This window comes from Tachyglossus aculeatus, chromosome 6 (assembly GCF_015852505.1).
Source record: "Tachyglossus aculeatus isolate mTacAcu1 chromosome 6, mTacAcu1.pri, whole genome shotgun sequence".
Lineage (NCBI taxonomy): Eukaryota > Metazoa > Chordata > Mammalia > Monotremata > Tachyglossidae > Tachyglossus > Tachyglossus aculeatus.
The window spans coordinates 2,498,719-2,526,359 of NC_052071.1; the positions used below are offsets into that span (position 1 = coordinate 2,498,719).

At 46.6% G+C, this 27,641-nt stretch overlaps 1 protein-coding gene across 2 annotated transcripts in view; it reads right to left on the reverse strand.

The window, feature by feature from the left end:
* Window positions 1–820: 820 nt before the first annotated feature.
* Window positions 821–27,641, reverse strand: part of CHIC1 (cysteine rich hydrophobic domain 1) — a 45,698-nt gene continuing 18,877 nt past the window's right edge. The window contains exons 3-6 of one of the 2 annotated variants that reach the window (XM_038747935.1): window positions 16,105–16,260; window positions 5,107–5,163; window positions 4,749–4,808; window positions 821–3,472 (exon numbers count right to left, since the gene is read on the reverse strand). In XM_038747935.1, the coding sequence (XP_038603863.1) occupies window positions 3,422–3,472; window positions 4,749–4,808; window positions 5,107–5,163; window positions 16,105–16,260 (324 nt within the window). In that variant the 3' untranslated portion in view covers window positions 821–3,421. The remainder of the gene's footprint in view (window positions 3,473–4,748; window positions 4,809–5,106; window positions 5,164–16,104; window positions 16,261–27,641) is intronic. The other variant, XM_038747936.1, reaches the window with a different exon arrangement.

A 27,641-nucleotide genomic window follows, 5' to 3' on the forward strand; every position in this document is an offset into this window, starting at 1 on the left:
ATTGTCAGAAACGGATTGTCTACAGAGGCCCATTTGGGCAAATTTTTCAACATACTGTTATCCTTTCAGGTCATCCTGAAAACAGGTAGGTGTACCTATAAGGCCAGGCCTACCCAGCATTCCAAAGGAGAGGTCAATTTGGAAAATTCAGGTGTACACACACACACACACACACACACACACACACACACACACACACACCGCTCAATAAATATGACTGAATGAACACACACACACACACACACACACACACACACACACACACACACACACACACACGCCAGCCCCCACCCACCTACAGCAGATTCTTTTGGCTTTAAATCCACGGATGGGCAGAGAACTTGGGCAGCCAGGAAACCGCACTTTAAATACGTCCTCCGAACAGGGGTTGGGGGAAACCTCCGGAGCACTGGTCTTTTGGAAAAATCCATGCAGTTTTCCCCAGAACTTGCCCGTTCCACAGGATGCCATCTGGGAAGTAGCTTTCCTCCACCTGGCTTGGATTTCTCGGCAACGGGCTAGCAACCCAGTGGGGAAATCCACGTGAATTCTAGGGAAGCTATGCTGGATTGGAATGCCACCCTTTCCGGAAGGAGAATGACATAATCCCGGCTCCGTCACTTGTCAGCTGTGTAACCTTGGGTAAGTCGCTTAGCTTCTCTGTGCCTCAGTTACCTCGTCTGTAAAAAGGGGATTAAGACTGTGAGCCCCACTTGGGACAACCTGATCACCTTGTATCCTCCCCAGGACTTAGAACAGTGCTTTGCACGTAATAAACACTTAACAAATGCTGTTATTATTATTATTATTAACAGGCCCAACTGCAGCTGCAAGAAAGTAGACTAATAATAATAATATCCAACTGTTCGTCTGCCCCCTCCTCTCCACCCCCGGCACCCCAGAAAAACAGTTTGTAACTCCAGTTAATCACACGAGATATGGCAACCGACCGGGGTAATTCCTGAGAAGCTGGAGCCATCAAGCAGTCACCACCAGTAAACACAATGAACAGCACTGTTCCAAATGCTGGGCAGTCACTACTAAAGGTTTCAGAGCTGGCAAAATAAACACCTGCGGGCTGACTCTAGACTAGCCGGCCACACATTCTGCCTCAAATTCTACTTTTCCAGAAGTGGCTCTGGAATTACCAATTCTACTCCATTCTTTTTCCTTACTCCCCACCAGGCGACCTTCTGCCCCAATATATGTTTCACAGAAACAACTCCCAGCTCGCCATCATTCTTTAAGCGCAACTCAGCAGGGCTTGGGAGGGGCAGCATGTGCTCGGGAAGAGGAGATAAGCTTCCGGCATTTGAACGTCACGGCCTGGAGGGGGGCTCCGGTGCGCTGGTTGGAACCCAGTCCATGACAACAATGACGACGACTACTGTGCTTCCTGACCTTGGCTGGGAAACAGGCCACTGGTGGTTAAGAGTGCCCAAATTTTCACCTTGCCTGGGGAAAAACTCAAGAGTTTACAATCAATCGTATTTATTGAGCGCTTACTGTGTGCAGAGCACTGTATTAAGCGCTTGGGAAGTACAAGCTGGCAACATATAGAGACAGTCCCTACCCAACAGTGGGAAGCAGGCAGGCCCCATGGTATTTGGAGTGGGAAGGCCTCCAATGAGCCAGATTTATTTTGGGCGAAGGTGGAACTCATGTAAACGCCCAAAGCCACAAATCAGGATCCTCTTTGGTTTGTTTTTTTTCTCCTCCACAAAGGTTGGTGTTTAATTCCAATTCAGATATCAAGTTCTGGCCTTTGCAAATCTAGCCTTGAATATCAGCAGTGGTATTTATTGAATGCTTATTATGTGCAGAGCACTACACTAAGCGCTTAACACTTACAGCTTGGATAGTAACACAAAAAACGAACACTCCCCAGGCACGCCTGCTTAGAAGGCTAACTGATGGCAGCGACTGACAATCCGGAGGCTTTACCTCCTCCTCCCTGTGCAGGTTTGTTCTCAACCTTATCGGTAACACTCCCACTGAGACACTCTTATTACACCAGCTTATCGATTCAGACCCCCCAACCCCCACCGTGACAGATGTTCAGAAAATTGGAGAATTTTTTTCCCCACTCAATCCACAACTCATGTGTGAAGAGACAACACTTAGTAGATCAGGGTGAGGGCATCTAGCCCCGCTTTGCGGTAGAAACCAGAGCAACAGACTCCTCCCGTGTGCTGAATCCATCTTGAGGGCTGGGCTCGGTGGGAATACCGTCTACACATTGCAATCAGTCTGCTAGTTCTTTGACTTGGGGTGACGTGCAGATTTTCTTGCAAACAGGATGGCCTGCTGGCTAGTCCTGAACATCAACCTGGGAAAGTGATCTCAATTACCCCATCCCCCCCTCCAGACCCTCGGCCCCCAACCCCTTAGATACCACGTGGCAACCTGGTCTCATCTGGGGAACACTGGATGGGGGGACGCGGGGGGAAGAAGATGGGCGACAGAGGTTGGGCTGGGGTGGGGGGGATACGTGGAGAATAAGGGATTTGAAATGGCAAAGAAAAACCCTGGCTCAGGGGATGCTGGTTGGTAGTCCGGTGAGATGTCAGGGTCAGGAAAGAACAGGAATGACTACATTGGCTGAAGAGCCAGATATGGGACTTGGCTTCAGGGGTGAGGCAGAACACGTGGAACAGTGGTGCTGTGTTCCTCCACCTCCTCATCACAAAGGGCCACCAGCCAAACCCCAAAACTCCAATTACCTTCTTATGGCTTTGCCACAAAAGCCCCTGCTCGCCCCGACCTCTTTCACAGTTAAGAGTTTCTGCGGAATTGTTGGCAATACAGTAAGAGCTACATTACATTCTGTAAACCTTGGCATACCGCACTTTACATTACGCGAAGAGGCATTATTTACAAGTCGTCGGGGAGTTTAGCATCGTACCCACTGACATACGCGATGATTCTGCAAAGTTCAGGACAAAACCAGTGCTGTTAATTCCATGTCCTCTGCAAGCAGGTTATTGTAAAATCATTGCTGGCTACTAGAAGTGTAATTGAGTGTGCCCATTAAGGGATTACAGGAGCACAGTGCTTCAAGATGAAAACCCCAGAACAATGACATCATATTTAGAAATGGACGGAGGATACGGAAATTATAAGGCAGCATGCTTAGAACAAGTTATAACCAGCACTGATGTTAAATCCTTAGTGGCAACTACATCATTGGTTGTTCAGTTAAAAACTCAGAGTGCAACACAGAAGCCTCACTGAACATAAAAAAATAAATGTGCAAATTGTTTCCCTCTGAACCAAATGAAAAATACCATAGCGAGGAGGCTATTCTACCATTATAAAGAACATTTTAAACACAGCAAAGTAGACCGTTTTTTCAAAAACAGCTACAAGGCACTAAGGGTAGGAAATGACAGGTAACATGAAAGTGATTGACAACCGCTTCTCAGTCAGGTCGGAGGATGGGATATTTTGGTAAGAACTCTATTAGGATTACCTGCAAAATGAAAAAACAAAAACAAAAAAAAACACAAAACAAGAATATGTTGACCGCCGCACATTTCCACTTAGGGTCATTTCCATGCAACCCGGCACAGCTTTCTCACAAGATGCCATGAGACCTGACAATCGCAACTTACAAGTCGGGCTGGAATCAATTAGGGTTCAACACAAGGGATTTCGGTCTGAAAAGAAAAATCAATGAAGGACTGTGGGATTCAGAAAGTGGCTTCTCATGAGCCTATTGGGATTACGGTTCTGTTTCCACCCTAATGGTAAGGAGTCGAATTTGAAAGGGGAAAGAAACAAAACAAAATAGGGTCCCATCCATTATCAGTGGTTCCGTTTCCGTGAGGCGGAATGAGAGGACTGCAATTTCTCCTGCTCAGGAACGCTGGAGAGAAAACTTTTACCTGCTGAATACTGACACCTTGTAACTTTCCCCCATGCTGGACTGGCCCCAAATCACCAGGGGGTTGGAAAATATCATTTGGGGAACATCGAAATGAGCCTGGGGTACGGTCTGATACAGGACAGAGGCCCCCTGGTCGAAGTCTCCATCTGGGGAGAATTTGAGATTCACAACCATTTGCCCGATCAGTTGACGGGTGTGCATGGTGGTGGGAGACCTACTTTGAAGGCCTCTGTTCTGTCATTCCGCCTGAAAGTTGTCAGCAGGCCAGTAAAAAGACAATTTTTAAGACATGGAACGAGGTGGACGTGACATCCATTTCCTTGCTGCCAATGGGAGGATGCGACAGGACTGCGACGCGTCAGGACTGATGCGTGTGGCCTGAGACGCAAGAGGGAAATGGTGGCATTTGAGCCATCTTTTAAGCCAATGTGGGCTAGCTCACAACTCTCTGCTCCAAGTCGGATGGCAGAAAAAACAGGAATGGGTGCAGAACAGAGAAGTCAGAACTGGATTTTCAGGTGGGCCACTGGGCTTTCCCAATTTTGTTTCCTGCAGTGCCAGCTGTAACCGTTACGTCTACTTTGATGGAGATGTCAAGAGTATGACAACAGCGCAATGTTTTTCATGCCGGGACATCAGCTGACAGGCTCTCATGAGAAGCAGCAAGGATTGGTGGATTTGAGGAGGCACGTTCGCTCCCCCCTCCCACGCCACTCCAAGAGGACTGAAACCACTAGGCTCCAATGCACATAGATTTAGCTGAGATGAAAAGCAGAAATAAGATCTGGCAGATGAGAAGACTGGCTCCAAAAACAGTATAGGGGAAAAAAAAAAACAAACCAAAAAGAACCATACTTACGTATTCCATCATATTGCTAGATTCGCATTTCCTTTTACTCAACTTCCAGTGCAAACCAAGCTAAGAAAGTACAGTTTGTTAAGTATTCTGATGTTAACTGGTGCTAACTATAACCACCTTATCTGAACTCGCTTGACTGAGATATATGTTTCAGGAATATGGGCTACAGCATGGGTGTTTTAAAATATCTTACGAACCAGGCATTTTACAATCGGAGAGCAACTGACGTCCTGAACTGGCTTACAACGCTTCTACGTGGCTGTTTTACGATTAATAATGATATATTATTTTTTCTCAACCTCGATCAAAATGTGTCAAATATATGACCTTGATTTACTGATTCCTTAACCATTCTTACCTTGTGATATAATCGGTTATTTTCCCATTCTAATAACTTCTGAATCGATCTTCTAGTCTGGAAAATAAAGCCAAAATATTTTTAGCATCCAACTTGTTCGTCATCTCTCCTGATGCACTTATCCCAGTTAAAGTATGGAGGGGGTGGAGGGTGGGGAGTCGTGGGGTGGGGGGAAAAGTGGGCCTGAGAGGGAAGGGACTGGGAGTAAGGACACCTGGGTTCTAGTCATAGCTCTATCGCTGGTCTGGCTGTGTGACCTCGGGCAGGTCACTTCAGCCCTCTGGGCCTCGTTTTCCTTCCCTGTATCACAGAACTGAGATATCTGCCTCTCCTTATCGCTCAGTTTAGCGCCCATTGAAGGACAGAGATTGTGTTTGACCCAATTAGTTGGTATTATTAATATCATTATTGTTATGGTGTTAAGTGCTTACTGTGTGTCAAGCATCATTCTAAGCAATGGGGTAGATACCAGTTCATCAGGTCAGACACAGTCCCTACCCCACATGAAACTCATAGGAGGGAGTTTAGCACAAAATACCATGGGAAAAAAAATGGAAAAAAATAATGTTTTCACTCAATTAATTCGCTCCCTCTGGTTCTTTCCCAGAGATTATTGACCTCTTACTATGTGCAGAGCATTGTACTAAGTAAGCTCTTGGGAAAGTAAAATACAACAGAATTAGCAGACATGTTTCCTAACCATAACAAACTTAGTCTAAAGTCTGGGCTGGTAAATATTCTATTTCTTCAAAAGGCATTTTAATCCCACCTCACCTTCTCTTTCCTGCCTTCTTCCCATCCTCAGGGGCTACAGGCAGAAAAGCTAACACCAGAAGACAACAATGACAGTAAACCTAAAACGCTTTTAGGCTTCAGGGGGCCAACTCATTCATGTCCAACACAAAGCCAGGGAAACAATATTCAAGATGCATAGGTTTCTGCAGCTCTGTTTGGATCCATGCCATCTTCCCACTTGCTCTGATTTGATTTTTGATATCGTCAAGCTCTCTAAACAGAGCTTTGACAAAGAGGTCAGTGTGATGACTGACTGTGTTTCCAACAAGCACCTACTCGCCGCCACAGAACAACAGATCACACTGTGTGACCCTATGAAACCTCAAAGCAGTTAAAGGGAGGGCCAGCTAAAAGCTCCCTGGGTGTGGGACCTGCCCTTGGCGGCAGGGGAAGCTACAAATCAAAGCGGAAGCCTCCGACAGGCCGGTTCATCTCTCTGGACTTTTGCATCTGGCTTGGAGGACAGGGCAATCATTTATACATACCCTCAGAAAAACTGACTTAAATATACATTTTCAAAACATGAAACATAATCGCTCTATGACAAAACATCATCTCACGGAGTTCTTTGGGGAAGTTTTGCTAGCTTTCTGATGAATATGGAGGCTGAGCTTAATGGAAAGGATTAATGGATGTGGGTTCTAATCCTCGTTCTGACTCTTGCTTGCCTTGTGACCTTGGGCAACTCACTAGTTTCTCTGTATCTTGGTTTCTTCATCTATAAAATAATGCCTACATACCTATACTCCCTCCTACTTGGACTGTGAGATCCCGTGAGACACGGACTGAGCCTGATCCAATTACTCAGATTACTTCTACCCCAGTGCTTACTGCAACGCTTGGTACATAATAAGCACTAAATAGATAGCTTATTATTAGCAGTATTATTATTATCATCATCCTGTGAGGAAACGGCTCCCAAGCTGACATGGATCTAGAAACACTCTCAAAATCAACTTCTGCTACCAACCAAGGAAAAGCTGGCTCTAAATCAGAGAATGATCCTGGTCTGGAAGAGAGGACTCAAGGTCTCCCAGGTAGCCAGATATTTTGAGATGGAATCCAAGGGCAATGTTCACAATAATGTCCTTTACTGACAAGATCTTTCTAGCCTGAAACAGACAGGCAATGCAAAATGATGTGGGGAAATAGGAAAAGTCAAGTCGGTGCCAAAGACCCAATGCCAAAAACTCTGCTCGGAAAGCGGAGATGACAACTTCAGGCAATGTGACATCCGTGACTAGAGAATACAGGCAAAAGTTCCAACCGAGCATCCCTGTAGCAGCCACTAGTAAGTGAAAGTTTCCCACTTCAAATCCTACCTTGGGACCTTTCAGTCCACATTTCCCCACTCCTCAAAAATTGTCAGTGGTTGTCCCCAAAACTCCTCACCATCACTTTCAAGAGCGTTTACTGAGAAGCAGCATGGCTCAGTGGAAAAGAACATGGGCATTGGAGTCAGAGGTCATAGGTTCAAATCCCAGCTCCACCAACTGTCAGCTGTGTGACTTTGGGCAAGTCACTTCACTTCTCTGTGCCTCAGTGACCTAAACTGTAAAATGGGGATTAAGACTGTGAGCCCACCGTGGGACAACCTGATCACCTTGTAACCTCTCCAGCACTTACAACAGTGCTTTGCACATAGTAAACACTTAGTAAATGCCATCATCATCATTATTATTATTATTATTATCATTACTGTGTGCAGAGTGCTCGGGAGAGTACAGTATAACAAAGCAGATAGACACCTTCCCTGCCCACAACAAGTTTACAGTCTAGAAGGGGATGCAGAAATTAATACACACATTTTCATTCAAGTGTATTTATTGAGCCCTTACTATGTGCAGTGCACTGTACTAAGCTCTTGGGAGAGTACAATGGAACAATGAACCAATACATTCCCTGCCCACAGTGAGCTTACACAGTCCAGAGGGGGAGATGGATATTAATATGAATAAATAAATTTTCATAGCAACAAGTCTTCAGAGGATAAGCGCTTAGTACAGTGCTCTGCATATAGTAAGCACTAATAAAGGGTCAGGATCTCACGGACTGCTAGCAGAGTGTCCTGAAACATTAGAGTGGTGTCCTGGAAGGAGGTTCGGTTCAAAGGCAGAGTGTGTTTGTCAGAGGGCAAGTAAGCCTGATGTGGACACGGACTGTCTCTCTTTATTGCTGAATTGTACTTTCCAAGCGCTTAGTACAGGGCTCTGCACACAGTAACCGCTCAATAAATACGACTGAATGAATGAATTAAATGAATAAAGTAAGACTGTGTACATAAGTGTTGCAGGACTGAGGGCACGGTGAATACAGGGTGTAAATCAAAGTGCAAGGGTGACACAGAAGGGAGTGGGAGAAGAGGAAATAAGGGCTTAGTCAGGGAGGGCCTCTTGGAAATGGGCTTTTAATAAGGTTTTGAAGGTGGAAAGAGAGATTGTTCAATTCATTCATATTTATTGAGCATTTACCGTGTGCACAGCACTGTACTAAGCCCTTGGGAGAGTACAATCCAACTGCCAGTCAGATATGAAGAAGGACGGTCTTCCAGGCCAGAGACAGGATACGGGTGGAAGGTCGGCAGTGAAATAGACAAGAAAGAGTTCAGTGCCGCTACCCTGCTGGTTCAATATCTCATCCTATCCCAACTGGATTACTGCATCAGCCTCCTCTCTGATCTCCCATCCTCCTGTCTCTCCCCACTTCAATCTATACTTCATGCTGCTGCCCAGATCATCTTTGTGCAGAAATGCTCTGGGCATGCTACTCCCCTCCTCAAAAATCTCCAGTGGCTACCGATCAACCTATGCATCAGGCAAAAACTCCTCACTCTCGGCTTCAAGGCTCTCCATCACCTCGCCCCCTCCTACTTCACCTCCTTTTCTTTCCTTCTACAGCCCAGCCCACACCCTCCGCTCCTCTGTTGCTAACCTCCTCACTGGGCCTCGTCCTTGCCTGTCCCGCCGTCGACCCCTGGCCCATGTCCTCCCCGTGGCCTGGAATACCCTTCCTCCGCTTCAAAGCCCTACTGACAGCTCACCTCTTCCAGGAGGCCTTCCCAGACTGAGCCCCTTCCTTCCTCTCCCCCTGCTCCCCCTCCCCTCCTCCCCATCCCATCTTACCTCCTTCCCCTCCCCACAGCACCTGTATGTTTGTACATACTAATTACTCTATTTTACTTGTACATATTTACTATTCTATTTATTTTATTTTGTTAATATGTTTTGTTTTGTTGTCTGTCTCCCCCTTCTAGACTGTGAGCCCGCTGTTGGGTAGGGACCGTCTCTATATGTTGCCAACTTGTACATCCCAAGCGCTTAGTACAGTGCTCTGCAAACAGTAAGCGCTCAATAAATACGATTGAATGAATGAATGAATAAAACTGAGACTGTACTGACGGGGTTGAAGGAAGAAATCATAAAGGTAGAGAGGAAAGGGGACCGTGTGCTTTAAAACCTAGGGTAAGGAATTTTTGTTTGATGTGGAGGTGGATGGGCAACCACTACAGGTCCTTGAGGATTGGGAAACATGGACTAAAAGGTTTTGTAGAAAAATGATCTGGGCAGCAGAGTGAAGAATGGCCTGGAGTGGGGAGAGACAGGAGGCTGGGAGGTCAGCGAGGAGGCTAATATAGTAATCAAGGACAGATTTTAGCAATGTTGTGAAGGTGACGCCAACAGGACTTGGTTGCAGATTGAATATATGGACTGAATGAGTTGAAGCAAACATAACACCAAAGTTGTAGACTTGTGAGAGAGGATGGTGGTTCTGTCTACAATGATGGGAAAGTCAGGGGGAGGACAGGGTTTGGGTGGGAAGAGAAGGAGGTCTGTTTTGAACACTAAGTTGGAGGTGTTGGCGGGATATCCAAGTAGAGCTGTACTGATAGCAGGAAGAAATGCGGGACTGCAGAGGAGAGATCAGGGCTGGAGATGTAGATTGAGGAATCATCTGCAAAGAAATGGCAGTTAAAACCATAGGAGTCAGTGAGTTCTCCAAGGGAGTGGGTGTAGATGGAGCATAGAAGACAACCCAGAACTGCGCACTGAGGGATGCCCACAGTTGGTGGGTGGGAAGCAGAGGAAGAGCCTGCGAAAGAGACTGAGAAGGAGCGGTAAGAGAGAGAGGAGGAGAACCAGGAGAGGACAGTGTCAATGAAGCTAAGGTTGGGTCATGTTTCCAGAAGAAGGAGGTGGTTGACAGTGACGAAGGCTGCTCAGAGGGTGGAGTAAAGGCCACTGGATTTGGCACGAAGGAGATCATCGGTGGCCTTGGAGAGGGCAGTTTCTGTGGAGTGAAGGGGGTGGAAATCAGATTAGAGGGGGTCAAGGAGAGAATTGGAGGAGGGGAATTTGAGACAACAGGTATAGACAACTTGCTCAAAGGGTTTGGAAAAGGTAGGAGGGAGATGGGGTGATACCTGAGGGGAGCCATGGGGTCAAGGGAGGGTTTTTTTTTAGGAGAGTGGAGACACGAGTATTTTGAAAACAGTGGGGAACAAGCTATTGGAGAGGGAACAGTTGAAGATGACCTTGGCTTTACTGGGTGCTTTGCACACAGTAAGAGCTCAATAAATACTGTTGAATGAATGAATGATGGTCAGGGAGGGAAGAAGGGAGGAGGCAAGTGCTTTGACAAGGTGTAAAGGGATGGGGTCAGAGGTGGATTTCGAAAAGAGGCAGGAGATGGCCTCTTGAGATACTGCTGGGAAGGAAGGTAGAGTTGAAGAAGGGGTAGAGGGAGGGAGGGGAAAGTTTAGGGTGATCATGTCATATGGTTTCAATTTTCTCAATTAAGTCATCAGGGTCAAGAGATGGAAGCCGGAGGCAGAAGACCTGGGTTCTAATCCTGCCTCTGCCAGCTGCCTGCTGTGTGAACTTGGGAAGCAGCATGGCTCAGTGGAAAGAGAATGGGCTTTGGAGTCAGAGGTCATGGGTTCGAATCCCTGCTCCGCCACTTGTCAGCTGTGTGACTCTAGGCAAGTCACTTAACTTCTTTGTGCCTCAGTTACCTCATCTGTAAAATGGGAATTAAGACTGTGAGCCCCACGTGGGACAACCTGATCACCTTGTAACATCCCCAGTGCTTAGAGCAGTGCTTTGCACATAGTAAGCGCTTAATCAATGCCATTATTATTATTATTATTATTCTCCAGCCCTCAGTTACTTCATCTGTACAATGGGGACGCAATGCCTGTTCTAGAGAAGCAGCATGGCTTGGAGGAAAGAGCATGGGCCTGGGAACTGTAGGACTTAGGTTCTAATCCTCCCTCTGCCAGCTGCCTGCTTTGTGACTTTGAGCAAGTCACTGTAATGCTTTGTGCTTGTTTACCTCACCTGTAATCCTCTTCCCTCCTACTTAGACTACGACTGTGAACAACCTGATTAACTTGTAACTAGCCTAGCACTTAGAACAGTGCCTGGCACAAAGTAAGCACTTAAGTACCATTGCTTTTATTGTTATCATTGCTTTTGATAATCATAACAAAAGACTATTTTTTAAAAATCCAAATCAGAGCACAGAGTACCCCGTTTAGCCGCAGGAGGGACGCGGCATGATCACTGAATGTTTTAAAAATGTTGATAAAGTTGTGTTGTAGAAAGGGAATGAAGTAGGGCAGTTGGGGGCAGGAGAGGCAGACCTCTTCTTACTTGTCCTAGTTGGGCCTCCTCCCTGCAACTCGGACAATTATGGGTTCTGCTCCTCCTATATTAAAATTCCCTCAAACACACCTCAGGGTGGCAGACTTTACTGCTGAAAGTGCCATATTCTCTGGCTCACTTGCGGATCAACTATTACCTGTGTGGAGCTAGCACAAGAATATTTCCGCTCTCTTTCCTAAAGAAAGGCCTTCATTTACTGACCTGTTTAGCTTTAAAATACAACTGCTGGCAATTAACTGAAATATCTTCAGTTAAAAAAAAAAGTGTTCCTTTTTGATACATCCTTCAAGTCATGGCTGAGGGGTTGAGAAAGTACTCTTTCTACCACCAGTACCCCCCCACATCTATCCCATGGCAGGGTCTCCAGGCTGTTCAATTCTTTTATCTGAAATCGAGCTTTTGTGTCAGCCATCTTACTGAGGTAAAGCTCAACTCACAATCTGGACTGTACTATATGTACTGTAACCTAATAAAAAGACAGGACACTTTTATATCATAAAGCAGCGTGGCCTAGTGGAAAGAACATGGGCCTGGGAACCAGAAGACCTGAGTTCTAATCCTGGCTCTTCCATGTCTGCTGTGTGACCTGGGGCAAATAATGTAGCTTCTATGTACCCCAGTTTCCCCATCTGTAAAATGGGGATTAAATGCTACTCCCTCTTACTTAGACACTGAAGGCCCATTGGGGACAGGGACTGTGTCCACTCTGATTAATTTATAACTACTCCAGCATTTGGCACACAGTAAGCACTTAACAAGTACCATAATTATTATTATTATAGAGCCAAATCTGCAATTGGAGAAGTCTTGGTTCTGGCTTCAAATAGTTCCTAGTATTTGCTACAAAGGCAGTGAACAAAGTGTGCTTTCTAGCAACAGTTATATCTTCTAGAGTCCAGGGGCTTTGAGAGTGCTCGACACAGAGTAAGCACTTAACAAATATAATAATAAGTACCTATGCCACGGTCCTTTGAATACGTGTTTTACAATCATTCATTTCTCTAGCCACCCTGAGTCCCGCCAGCATTCCTCTATTATTCTCCCTCTGCATCTGAAGAAAAATTGGGGAATTTAGAGGTAGACTCAGATGTCAACTGGGAGAATTTCAACTCAGAGCAGTCAGCAAATCTGTTGCTTTCCCAGGATTGGCAAAATAAATAGTCACCAATCAGTGATATTTACTGAATGCTTACTGCTTCGAGAAGCAGTATGGCCTACTGGCTACAGCATGGGCCTGGGAATCAGAAGGATCTGGATTCTAATCCCCACTCCACCACTTGTCTGCTATGCGACACTGGCTAAGTCACTTAATTTCTCTGTGCCTCAGTTACCTCATCTGCAAAATCATCATCATCATCAATCGTATTTATTGAGCGCTTACTATGTGCAGAGCACTGTACTAAGCGCTTGGGAAGTACAAATTGGCAACATATAGAGACAGTCCCTACCCAACAGTGGGCTCACAGTCTAAAAGGGGGAGTGAAACTCAGCCTCAGGGATTGGGTCCAACCTGATTTGCTTGTATCAACCCCAGCACTTAGGACAGTGCCCGGAACATAGCAGGTACTTAACACACACCATTTATTTATTTATTCGTACTGTGTGTCCTTGCTTGGGCGAGGGCAATACAAAAGAGTTGATGAATGTGATTTCTGCCCACAGAGAGCTTGCAGGTTTGTAGTGGAAGAGGAGCTAAGATACGTAGGAGGAGAAAAACTGATTTAATGCCTTAAAGCCAATGGCTTTAATAGCTTAGGAGAGTAACAAGTAGTACCACTAGTTCCTTGTAGGTACCATTTCTCATAGAGTTGGAAATAAGCCCCTGAATTCCAAACTACTTTATAGGACGGACATGGGCTAGCCCAAGTCCACTTGCCAGGGGGTAGGGTGGGCAGGATGTGGCCAGAGTTCCTAGACTTCTTGCAGTCCCAGAGTTTCCTGGGGCTCCTAGCGCTGTCCAGCTGGATGATTTCTGAAACTCCGGCTATTTCCCTTCATCCATCTATGTCCCTGTTGAAGTGAAAGGGGCATTGTGGGTGACAGGAGACCTGGGGGCACTGCAGAGGAAGCAGCAGAAATGCCCCAGGGTCACGGGAAAAGCAGAGGCTTCCAGGTGGCAGCACGAAGTTACCCCTCCTGGTCCCTCTGGCCAAAAACAAAGGCAGCAATGGAAAACAGGGAAGCAGGAGGTCTGGAATAGAGTAGCAGTGTGGCCTAGTGGATAGAGCAAGGGCCTGGGTGTCAGAAGGACCTGGGTTCTACGCCTGGCTCTGCCACTTGTCTGTTGTGACCTCATTCGCTCCCACGGTTTCAACTATCACCTCTACGCTGATGACCCCCAAATCTACTTCTCTGTCCCTGCTCTCTCTCCCTCCCTCCAGGCTCGCATCTCCTCCTGCCTTCAGGACTTCTCCATCTGGATGTCTGCCTGCCACCTAAAACTCAACATGTCCAAGACTGAACTCCTTGTCTTCCCTCCCAAACCCTGCCCTCTCCCTGACTTTCCCATCACTGTTGACGGCACTACCATCCTTCCCGTCCCACAAGTCCGCAACTTGGTGTCATCCTCGACTCCGCTCTCTCGTTCACCCCTCACATCCAAGCCGTCACCAAAACCTGCTGGTCTCAGCTCCACAACATTGCCAAGATCCGCCCTTTCCTCTCCATCCAAACTGCTACCCTGCTCGTTCAAGCTCCCATCCTATCCCGTCTGGATTAGTGTATCAGCCTCCTCTCCAATCTCCCATCCTCCTGCCTCTCCCCACTTCAATCTATACTTCACGCCGCTGCCCGGATTGTCTTTGTCCAGAAACACTCTGGGCATGTTACTCCCCTCCTCAAAAATCCCCAGTGGCTACCAATCAACCTACGCATCAGGCAGAAACTCCTCACCCTCGGCTTCAAGGCTGTCCATCACCTCGCCCCTTCCTACCTCACCTCCCTTCTCTCCTTCTACAGCCCAGCCCGCACCGTCTGCTCCTCTGCCGCTAATCTCCTCACCTTGCCTCATTCTCGCCTGTCCCGCCGTCGACCCCCGGCCCACGTCATCCCCCTGGCCTGGAATGCCCTCCCTCTCCACATCTGCCAAGCTAGCTCTCTTCCTCCCTTCAAGGCCCTACTGAGAGCTCACCTCCTCCAGGAGGCCTTCCCAGACTGAGCCCCCTCCTTCCTCTCCCCCTCCTCCCCCCTCCATCCCCCCCGCTTTACCTCCTTCCCTTCCCCACAGTACCTGTATATATGTATATGTTTGTATGTATTTATTACTCTATTTATTTATTTTACTTGTACATATTTATTCTATTTATTTTATTCTGTTAATATGTTTTGTTTTGTTCTCTGTCTCCCCCTTCTAGACTGTGAGCCCACTGCTGGGTAGGGACCGTCTCTATATGTTGCCAACTTGTACTTCCCAAGTGCTTAGTACAGTGCTCTGCACACAGTAAGCGCTCAACAAATACGAATGAATGAATGAATGAATGCTGTGTGACCTGGGGCAAGTTACTTAACTTTTCTGTGCCTCAGTTACCTCATCTGGAAAATGGGGATTAACAACTGTGAGTCCCAAGTGGGACATGAATTATGTCCAATCTGATTAGCCTGTATCTACATCAGCATTTAGTAAGGTGCCTGGCACACAGTAAGCACTTAGATACCATTTTTAAAAAGCCATTAATTAGCATCGAGCTCAATGGAGTTCTGCATTCTACACAAGGTAACAAGGCAAATGTTTAGGCTGATCCAGAAAAGGAGAAACATTTACAGGGAGGGAAGGAGAAGTAGTTAGGACCGGAGGTAGTTCAAGTAATCAAAGTTCAGATTATCAAACAAAATGGCTTTTTTGGTGACTACAGTACTCTTCCAAGCACTCTGTAGAATGCTCTGCCCACAGTAACCGCTTAATAATTTCCACTGATTGACTACACGGTTCTTTTTGGACAACCGAGTGTTAGCTTTCTGATTAACCAGGCTGGTCAGAGCTTAGACCCCCACCCCCGATATGCTTAAGGGGCAGACTACTGGAAAATCAGTTTCTTCTGATCCGGTGTCGCCAAGGGGATCGAAAGGCCGCAAGATCTACTAGAAGGAGGAGAGATCTGGGCATCGAGAGGCGTAGCCTTTAGCCCTGGCTCTGCCACAGTGCAGCTATGTGACCTTGGGCCTGTTACTTGACCTTTTGGTGCCTCAGTCTCCCCATTAGTAAAATGGGATTAAGAAGACCTACCCACCCTCACCGTTCAGGGGGCGTTAGGGAGACCATATGACAACAGCAGGTCCAGTGAGGTCATGGACGGAGAGTGCTTTGAATCCAAACGGTTACTGAAATTTGGGGTATCATTCCGGTTGATAAATCAATCAATCAATCAATCAATGGTATCTACTGAGCACTTAATGTGGGTAGAGCACTGTACTAAGCGCTTGGGAGAGAACAACAGGGTTAGTAGAAACATTTCCTGCCCACAATGGGCAAACAAGGTGGGGATCAGGTAGGGGAGAGAGAGAGCACGGAGTAAAGTCTGAAACCCTGGACACAAGTACTTACTCTTTTGTTGAGACAAATTACTGGCCACAAGCTGCAGCCCAGTGTACAACAGCAGCACAAACACCCACAGAGCAGCCACTTGACATTGATGGGAAGGTTCTTTTTTAAACAGGCATTCACCCGGCCAATACTGGTCTTAAATTCTTCCGGAGCCACCTGCAACATAAGGGCCATGTTTTACTCAGCTGAACAGAACACTTCTTAAGGCAAACAAGGAGCCAGGCCAAAGATCTGCCAGCATTGCTTATGATAATTTCTTTCATCTCCTGCAAAACAAGTACCCCAGTTCACCTCTTCCTCTCACACACATACCGCCCATCTGCAGATATGCCCAAGATACTCAGGGGTATTACAAAGCCAAACAATCTCATCTCCCCCAAGCACAAATCTCTTCTGAATCACGTTCCCTTCCCCGCCTGCTCAGATCAAGATGGTTACCTTGTCAGTGGCTCACAGCCATTTCCATAAAAACAGCCTGGAGCCAGGTCATAAGAGCAATGCAAGAACCCCAAACTGTCAGGGAAACAGGATCTTAAAAGATGGGGTTTCTGCAGCTTCTCAGGGTCCGTGGGTTACCAGCGGAAGACAAAACACTCCAGGGGAATTCCTCCGAAGGCTTACAGGCATTGGCCGGTGGAAAACTTTGCCCACTGTTCTCAGGGCTGAGTTGTATTTGCCAGGAGACAGCGCCAAAGTGTCACACTCCCCAATCTCGTCCTCGTTATCTGTTCTACCTGAGAACTGACCCAAACAAGGCCTCACAGACAGAGGTGCAATTTTCCGTCAACACAGCCCACTTCTTTACTCACCCCAGTGGCCACTGGGTTCTCCCTGGCCGGGAATGGGAGGGATCACTGGGGAAGCAAATTCAAGGCATGGTGAAAGCAGGGAGGGCAGCCCACCCCTCAGGCAGCCCACATAGAGAAGCAACGTGGCTCAGTGGAAAGAACATGGGCTTTGGAGTCAGATTTCATAGGTTCAAATCCCGGCTCCACCGATAGTCAGCTGTGTGACTTTGGGCAAGTCACAACTTCTCTGGGCCTCAGTTGCTTCATCTGTAAAATGGGGATTAAGACTGTGAGTCCCCCGTGGGACAACCTGATCACCTTGTAACCTCCCCAGTGCTTAGAACAGTGCTTTGCACATAGTAAGCGCTTAAAAAATGCCATCATTATTATTATCTCCCAGGACCATCCCAGTTTAGTCCTCTGTCATTTTATCTTTGCAGCCCTGCTAAATCACAGGGCAACCCAGATGAAAATTATTACCGTCTGACTGAGGGGTAAGTGTAAGGTTGCTGTGGGCAGGGAACACGTCTAACTCTGTTGTATTGTGCACTCCCAAGCTCTTAGTACAGTGCTTTACCCACAGTAAGCGCTCGATAAATACCATTGCTTGACTGATTCGCCATCCTGAATGATACCCTGAATTTCTATAACTATTCAGTGGATCCAAAGCACTAACCTATCAGTGACCTCACTGGACCTGCTGTTGTCATGTGGTCTCCCTAAAGTCCTTTGGACGGTGAAAGTGGGTAGGACATCTTACTCCCCTTTTACTAATGAGGAGACAGATGCAGAAAGGTTAAGTAACAGGCCCAAAGTCACACAGCTGCCTTGTGGCAGTGTCAGGCTTGAAGTCTACTCCTCTGGATGCCTAGATCGCTCCTCTTTCTAGTAGATCACACAGCCTTTTGACCCCTTGGCAACACCGGATCGGAGGAAACTGATTTTCTAATAGTCTGCCCTACGAACCAATTGGGGGTCTAAGCTCTGACCAGCCTGGATAATCAAAAAATACAAACACTTGGTTGCCCAAAAAGAACCATGTTATCAGTCAATGGTTCTGAACTGAACTGAACGGTTCTGATGGCAGAGAATTGTACAAAGTGCTTGGGAGAGTTCAGTAGTTGCCACTGACTGATTACCTTTAGGAAACAAATCCCTGGGACTCAAAGCCAAGAAAGCAACTATGGAGGCCAGGTGGGAGAAAAGATGTGTCCATTTTGGCCTGAGAGGCAGTTACCTCTTGGTTAGAATTCTTTCACTGGGAAGATATGCAGTAGAAAGGCTTAACCCCAACCTGCCTCTCTTGGCTCTCAGGTGGGCTAGCCATGGAGATTTACTAAGCTCTGCATTGCCGGGAAAACTGCATTACTCCCCAGTGAATTCACTGCTTTGCCCTTGACGAAGTACTCTTTTCTGGCAGCAGTAGCAGATGCCGTAAAAACTTGAGACTCTATTAGGGAAAACATGGTGAAGGAAAATCAGGTTCAAAAAAAGGCAAATCACCTGAATCTTCAACCACACGGATGGGGTACCTGCCCTCTCTACTCGATCCTGAAGAGAAGATTCAAAGCACAGATTTCTGTGACAAACAGAGAATGTGGGGCTCCAAATATCCATTTGCAAATTTATACAAGGCCCCTGCCAAAAGACCTATAATTTAATTCAAGCCTGAAAACAGTAATAAAGCTTCCAGAGACTTAAACACTCCAGCGGCTAATTAGAAAATGGTTTTAGGTTCATTTTGTTCAGGAAGCAATCGGGTTTTATAAATTTAAAAACATAACTGAAGAGTTAAAGGGCAAAAACCGCCCTTTCAACAATTATGTGGTAAAACTCGATTTGGACCGGGGCAAAAATTCACGGAGAATCGTTATCAGCCGTTCTAACAGGCAAGAAAGAATTAGGGTTGTTATTTGCTATTGGAAACCACGTGGAGCCTCTAAGGATTATGGACCCAATGAAAAACACCGAGGAAATCCTTGACATTTTTCTCTGGGTGGCTTTAAAGTAATGGGTGTAGGTGACTGATAGCCTTTCTGGTGCTCAGTCTCACCGAGAGGTTGAAAACTCACCTGCTAGTTAGTGTTACCGTTGCAAAACCTCTGAGATCAACCGACTGATGGTTCCTAGTTCTAGAGTGACGCGGGACAGAATAATGACGCCATCAACTGCATTCCAAGCATCACTTTTGAAGTAGTCTACGGATCATGGCCTGGTGGAAAGAGCCTGGGCCTTGAAGTCAGAAAATTTGAGTTCTAATCCCAGGTCCCCCATGTACCTGCTGTGTAACCTTGGGCAAGTCATTTCACTTCCCTGTGCCTCAGTTCCCTTATGGGGATGGAGACTGACTACCTGTTCTCCCTCCTACTTATGGGATCCCATGGGGGATCTTGTATCTAGTCTCTTGTATCTAGCCTGGTGCTCAGTACACTGCTTAGCACATAGTAAGTGCTTAACAAACACCGCCATCATCATCATTATTATGATCAGTTCCCAAAACCTGCACCTGAAGTTGGGATGTTTTGAGCTGGAAACACTAAACCTCCAAGAGGAATACTGCTGCTAAATGAGGGATGCATTCCCAAACCAAGACTGGAAGCCCTCTTTTTCCCAAATTATCCAGCACTGTGTTCCCAGTCTATTCCAGATGGGCACTGCGGCCACTTGAGTGTACTTTCTTTGAGTACTTTCTTTTTTTTTAAGAGAAGCAGCTTTGGCCTAGTGGGAAAAAGCATTGGTCTGGGAATCAGAAGAGCTGGGTTCTAATACCGGCTCCGCCACGTGCCTGCTGTGTAACCTTGGGCAAGTCACAACTTCTTTGTGCCTCAGCTACCTCATCTGTAAAATGGGGAATAAATACTACTCTATTTTACCTAAATTGTGAGCCCCAGAGAGGACATGGACTGCATCTAAACTGATAACCTTGTATCTGCCCCAGTGTCTAGCACAGTTCTTGGCACACAGTAAGCACTTAATAACAATTATGATTATTCATTATAAGTCAGAGAGGTTCTCCGATGGTTTAGCTGGCTTTGACCTCCTCAGAAGTGAAACTAAGGCTCCCAGCCCCTCGCACCTTTCTCCACCCTCCCCACCCAGCCCCATCACAGCTTTCAAAATCATTTTCCCGTCATTTCCCCACTACCACATTTAGAATAGTTGACGGTGTCTTTCTTCTTAACTCAGAATGCTTTAAGCCGAGGACTGCCAGGAATAAAGCTAGGGCTTGACATTTTCTTCTCTAGAAGAGGGATAAGGAACATTTGAAATCAGGTATGCCGTAACCAACTCTGCATCAGCCAGATGGAAGCTAAAAATATTCCTCACTTCTGGAGGACAGAAGAGTGACTCTTTAAGGGCTGTCTCCCAACCAGCAATCCTCAAAGCCATTCCTCTTTAGATCCAGAAACCAGAAAAGTTTAAAGTGTAGCTGGAACCATCACCTGACATAATTTCATTCTGCAACCTACAGGATGAAACCGTTGCATCCGGTTTTAATATTTTGTTAAAATGGTTTTACATCTTTTCACCTATATTTTCAACTCCATCTTCCCAGTAGGCTGGAAACTCCTGGCCGGTCAGGATTGCATCTATCAACTCTGATGTACTGTCCTGTCCCAAGGGCTTAGTGCAGTGCTCTGCAGTCAGTTGGTCCATCGTACTTATTGAGAGATTACTGTGTGCAGAGCACTATACTAAGCACTTGGGAGAGTACAATACAACACTAAACAGCCATGTCCCCTGCCCACAATGAGCTTACAGTCTATAGGGAGACTGTACGTACACAGGACGTGCTCAAAAAACACCACTGATTGACTGGCCATCTCTAGAGGCAGGTATGTATGCAACCAAATTGATGAGCTATAGTTTGGGGGACAGGTCCCATTAAAAGAGTGCTTGAAGAGAGTCTCTCGAAAAGCAAAAATACTTCTGAGAATTCCATCCCATCGCAGCTCAAAAAGAGTGTGGGGAGTGGGAGAAGCATTAGGGAAGCACTCTTCCAGAGAGATGCTGCAAAGCAAAAACTCCTTCCAGCATCCAAGCTGAAGAGCAGTGTCAGCTACAGTGGGAGGCTGCCAGACAACCAAGGAAATCTTGAATGAATGAATGAATGAATGAATGGCCATTCATCCTTCACGCCCCTTCCAGTCCGAACATAGGGTTTTCATTCAATAAAACTGGCCATTTTACTGAAAGTGTTTAGGTTACCAGAAGGTCTGCTGCCGCCATTTTGCAATCAATTAAATGGTGACAATGTCCCCAATTTTTCTTTAAAGTCCAGAACACTAAATTCTCCAGTTCCACTCTTAATGAGAAGAGTGGGAAGAGTACAGACCTGAGAGTCGGGATCTGCCTGGGTTCTAATCCCAGCTCCACTACTTGTCTACTGCATGCGTGACCTTAGGCAAGTCACTTCTCGATTTCCTCAACTGTAAAATGGGGATTCAATACTTGTTCTCCCTCCTACTTAGACTGTGAGCCCCATGAGGGACAAGAAATGTGCCCAATCTGATTAACTTGAATCTAGACCAATGCTTAGAATAGTGCTTTTCACATAGTAAACACTTAATAAATATCATAATAAAGGGTCAAAAACATATTAAGCATTTCAATCTTTGCACTGAGATACCTAGTTTTTCATGGCTTTGAGAAATAACTCATCCAGATGTGCTAAAATACTAGAGGGCTGAAATCTTGGGAACTCAACAAATTTCACCTTTCAACAGAATTAACTGAAAGTTGACTGAGGTCTGGGTTTCAGCAGGAGAAATTCCTCAAAACCCAGGTGACCGTTTCCTGTGTGTAACTTTGGAAAGCAGTCTGGACCGCCACCCGCCCCCTTTTTTTTTTTTAACTTTACTGTTGTTGTTGATCTCAGAATTCATGGCATTTTTACTCATTCACTTCAGTGCCGGTGAGAAATTGTGGAAATGACTTCCATCTGAAAGCCCTTCGGAAAGGTTTTGTTTAGCTTCAAAAGAAAGAGGTAATCAATGCAGCTTCTGGCTGTACAGCTCTTGTAAAGAGACATTAGTTCCTTGAGGCCTTTTTGGAGGGACAAAAAACAAAAACACACACATACACACACACATCATAAAATGGGGGGTCATTATACTTTACAACAGGATGGAAAGGGCTCTGCAAACAGTGGAAAGGCCTAGCAAGGCCCAGGAGGCCTGATCTGCTGCCTTCAATCATCACACGCTCACAACCCCATCCATCACCTGTCACAAGGGATGACAATGCTAAGGGGGCGTTTTATGGCTTACACTTCCCTACACTGCACACTAATCTCCCCCCACGATCCCATGATTTTTTCAAGCTGGGACAGGAAGCTTCAATTTCTTCCTTGAGATTGACTGGCTCTTTCATTTTCTTGTCACTTGCAGCCCTGGGTGTGTGGATGTCTGTCTGGAGCGCCTCGTATCACTCCCCTTTTATCAAACCCTTCTAGTTGGGTTTGTCTCCAACAATGACAGGGAAGTATATACACTAGCCACCTGGGAGAAGTCTATTACGCATTTGGGGCAAACTGTCACTGATCATTTATTTTTTATGATAACTGTTAAGAGTATACTGTGTGTCAAGGATTGTTCCAAGCGCTGGGGCAGGTACAAGTCAATCAGGTGGGATACAGCCCGTCCCACATGGGGCTCACACTCCAAGTAAAAAAAAGATAAAACTTGGTAGAGACAGAACCCTCTAAGCATGAATATTTCGTGGGGTACCGGAGAACCCAGAAAAATGACTTTAGGAGGCTGACTCACACCCACATGAAGCAAAGGGAAAGTTACAGCTTTCTGGACTAGGCCCAGAGGCCGTATCATTTAGAATCTACACCTGAAGGCCTAGGCTGTAACAAAGCACTTTCAAGTGACAGTTGCCAACTTCGGTATGGGCTCTGAACTGGTTTCCTTGAAAGACATGCTCTTTCAAAGCTGGTAGGAGACCAAATCCTAACCATTCATTTTTTCCCTTTGTATTGTGTTTTCAAAATCCACAATTTTCTCCCGACTACTTCCCCTAATCGCCATATCAGCATTCTCCTGGAAAAAAAAAACCACTTATCCAAAAACCTTCATTAGGGAAAACCTTTACATTTTAAGTTCCCCAGAGAACTGGAGTAATGAGAGTTAAGTTACTTCTAGGTGCCCTTTTGACAACAGACCACTTTTGTTTCCTTTGTGCCCGTGTACAATTTCACTTCCTTTAAGTTTTCCTCTAGAAAAATTAAAAAGAAAAGTCCACCTCTGGACTGCTATAGCCCACTGCACTCAATGTAGTTATTCAGAGCTTGCTGGGTACAAAGCACTGTATAAAGTACTAGGAAAGAATACATGGGCGGGAATTAGATCTTTTGGTACATAAAAGAGTTTGCCAAATAAATCATTCTTTTGCTCCGGCAGTGGGGTGATATATTCTTTGAAGGCTTAGGATCACAGCCTACATGGAACTAGAGCCCTGACGGAACAAAGATTTTGGGCCCAATCTGCGGCTGTCCAGCTAAGCTTGTTGTGGGCAGGGAACGTGTCTATTATACTGCGATACTGTACTCTCCCAAGCACTTAGGACAGTACTCTGCACACAGTAAGAGCTCAAAAAATAAGACTGACTGACTCTGGGGTCAAAGCCCCTCTAGACTGTGAGCTCGTTGAGGGCAGGAATTTGTCTGTTATACTGTACTCTCCCAAGCGCTTAGTAGAGTGCTTTGCGCACAGTAAGCGCTCAATAAATACGATTGACTGAATGAAGGCCAGTAGATGCGTCCCAAGACCAAGACCCTGACCACACTCCCTCCTCACTTCAGCGACTCTCCTCTTCCCGCCTCTCTAATCACCCCTTCTCCGTCTCCTTAGCTGGCACTTAGATCATTCCCACCCTGCATTTCTAGCCATGGCAGCCCCATGGGGCTTGGGATTGGGCAGGGGATGGCCAAATGCTGAGACAGTTACAGACAGTATGAACAAAAAGGACTGCAAGCTCCTTGTGGGCGCTGTGGTCTACCAACTTGGTTGTATTGTCCTCTCCCAAGCATTTAGTCCAGTGCTATGCACACAATGAGCACTCGATATTGACTTTCCAACTCTTTTTGTGACCCGTGACGAGCAGACTTTTCCAGGGGCGGGAGGGTGGAGGCCGGTTCGCTGGAAGCAGCTGGCTGGATTCCCGGCAGATTCCATGTTCAAAAGCATTAAACCGGTACGTCCAAACTGGTGATGAGGCTACCCTCGAGGCCTTCAGCCGCTACCACAGATGGACAACCAAAGATTTTTACGGGGCTCTTCGGACACTCTCAGCTCCTTGGGACATGCCCTCTGGGAATTTCCAGAGGGCTGGTGACTGATTATGGGACCTGATTATCTTGTATCTCCCCCAGTGCTGAGCACATAGTAAGCGCCTAACAGAAACTCTCAGGGCACATCCATTCTCCCCAATGGCTCAGCTGCCACTGCACATCTCCAACCACCACTGACACTACCCTACGGATCCATATCTCCTCCTGCAGCTCGTGACCACTCTCCCGTCCAGCTACGGAGAAGCAGCGTGGACAGAGCTCGGGCCTGAGGGTCAGAAGGATCTGGGTGGTAATCCCAGCTCTGCCACTTGTCCGCTGGGTGACCTTGGACAAGTCACTCGCTGTTCTGTGCCTCAGTTACCTCAGCTGCAAAATGGTGATTAAGACTGTGAGCCCCATATGGGACCTGGCTTCCCCAGTGCTTAGAACAGTGCCTGGCACATAGTAACTGCTTAACAAATACCGCAAAAAAAAAAAAAAAATGTTCAGGTAGGCACCGGATCCTTTACTCTATCTGGCCCATAACTACCAATACTGTTGATGATAACAATGATAGTATTTATTAAGCACTTACTATGTGCCAAGCATTGTTCTAAGCGCTGGGGTAGATACAAGCTAATCAGATTGAACACGATCCCTGTCCCACATGGGGCTCATAGTCTTAGTCCACATTTTACAGATGAGGTAACTGAGGCACAGAGAAGTCACATGCCCAAGGTCACACGGCAGACACATGGCGGAGCTGGTTATTAGACCAAGGCTGATGACAATGATGACCGTTGCTATGCACACAATAGCAAGTAGGGCCTCCCTTCAAGGCCCTACTGAGAGCTCACCTCCTCCAGGAGGCCTTCCCAGACTGAGCCTCTTCCTTCCTCTCCCCCTCGTCCCCCTCTCCATCCCCCCCATCTTACCTCCTTCCCTTCCCCACAGCACCTGTATATATGTATATGTTTGTACATATTTATTACTCTATTTATTTATTTATTTATTTAACTTGTACATATCTGTCCTATTTATTTTATTTTGTTAGTATGTTTGGTTTTGTTCTCTGTCTCCCCCTTTTTGACTGTGAGCCCCCTGTTGGGTAGGGACTGTCTCTATATGTTGCCAATTTGTACTTCCCAAGCGCTTAGTACAGTGCTCTGCACATAGTAAGCGCTCAATAAATACGATTGATTGATTGATTGATTGATTGACCCGGAGAGGGCCTGGTCCTCCCTTCCAGGCGGGCTATGTGGGAATATGCAGAGGACTCACATATTCATGGCTGCCCCCAGAGGCTTCTGGGACCATAAGTGCCCAAAGGCATCCATGCAGGCTTGGCACTAGCTGGGCACCCTTGCCTTCGCTCTAAATGATGGGAGGGCAGGAAAAGAACTGGGAGAGAGAGACCAGCACTTCAAGGACATCCCAGCCCCGTCCTGACTGAGTCTTCATTTGGGACCCATGTTTTTGGGTTCTCCCCACTTCAATCCATACTTCATGCTGCTGCCCGGATTGTCTTTGTCCAGAAACGCTCTGGGCATGTCACTCCCCTCCTCAAAAATCTCCAGTGGCTACCAATCAATCTGCGCATCAGGCAGAAACTCCTCACCCTCGGCTTCAAGGCTGTCCATCACCTCGCCCCCTCCTACCTCACCTCCCTTCTCTCCTTCTCCAGCCCAGCCCGCACCCTCCGCTCCTCTGCCGCTAATCTCCTCACCGTACCTCATTCTCGCCTGTCCCGCCATCAACCCCCGGCCCACGTCATACCCCTGGCCTGGAATGCCCTCCCTCTGCCCATCTGCCAAGCTAGCTCTCTTCCTCCCTTCAAGGCCCTACTGAGAGCTCACCTCCTCCAGGAGGCCTTCCCAGACTGAGCCCCTTCCTTCCTCTCCCCCTCGTCCCCCTCTCCATCCCCCCGTCTTACCTCCTTCCCTTCCCCACAGCACCTGTATATATGTCTGTACATATTTATTACTCTATTTATTTTACTTGTACATATCTGTTCTATTTATTTTATTAATATGTTTTGTTCTCTGTCTCCCCCTTCTAGACCGTGAGCCCACTGTTGGGTAGGGACTGTCTCTATATGTTGCCACTTGTGCTTCCCAAGCGCTTAGTACAGTGCTCTGCACACAGTAAGCACTCAATAAATATGATTGATTGATTGATTTTGGAGGACTCTATAATACATTATATTAAAAGTCACATCCGGTTCAGGCCAGCTCCTTAAACGACAAAGGTCATGCCCAATCCCACCTGCTCTGCCTCACGTCAAAAGTCGGGTCACTAAGACCTTTACTTGGAGAAGCTGTGGGAGAGGGGTGGTCGACCTCTTCCTCCACCCTGCCCCCTTCCCACTAGTCTCTAACGCCCCAGTTGTGTAGCCATTGTGGGAGGTGGCCCACTGTGGACACACTGGAAGTTCTACAGTCTTGCCACTTTTCCAGAATCCCCTCATTTCCTGGCACCCAGGAGCAGCTCAGCTCAGTGGGCTGGAAAGGAAGGTGGAAGGGAACCAGAAGGGAAGCCAAACGTTAACTGGCCAGATCACATAGTCGCAGTAATGTTAAGGGTGTCATTCAGAGGTGGAGGTTTCCATCACAGCTATTTTTAGCCCACTTCCACATTAATTTTAATAGTAAATTCATCTTATCTTTATTAAATATTTTATTACTAGATCTTCCACCGCTATTGTTTCGTTTTCAAGAAGGAATTTCAGGTTAACTGATCTGAAGGATCAGCTGAATTCTTCCGGATTCCCAAGCCAAGCCTAGCTGTTGATAGAAACCATTCAAAACTAAGAGCTCAATACAGTAATAAATAATGATGGCATTTGTTAAGTGCTTACTATGTGCAAAGCACTGTTCTAAGCGCTGGGGCATATACAAGGTGATCAGGTTGTCCCATGTGGGGCTCACAGTCTTAATCCCCTTTTTACAAATGAAGTAACTGAGGCCCAGAGAGGTTAAGTGGCTTGCGCAAGGTCACTCAGCTGATAATTGGCAAAGCCGGGATTTGAACCCGTGACCTCTGACTCCCAAGCCCGTGCTCTCTGCATTGAGCCACACTGCTTAATATGATGAACTATATCCCCACAACACAGAGGCATTCAAAAAGGAAAGTCCAAGGCCTTCCACCAAATGGTTCTTTCTATACTGGAAAATGCAAATTAATATCTGCCTCTCTGGCACTAACTCAAAGAGTGGCCCACAACCATCCTTGTTTACTACTAAGCGCTTACTACAGTGCTCTGCACACAGTAAGCACTCAATAAATACGACTGAATGAGTACTATTCCTGAGGCCCTTGGCACTCTGTTTCTAGGGAAATCGCTGGATGTAGAAAATTTTACTCCCATATAAAGTAAATAAGACAAGAGAGTGGGGGGGGGCGGGGGGAGAAGAGAAAGAGACGGAGAGACAGAAAGCAAACTCCTCTGACTCCTTGCCAGAAAGGTGAAAAAG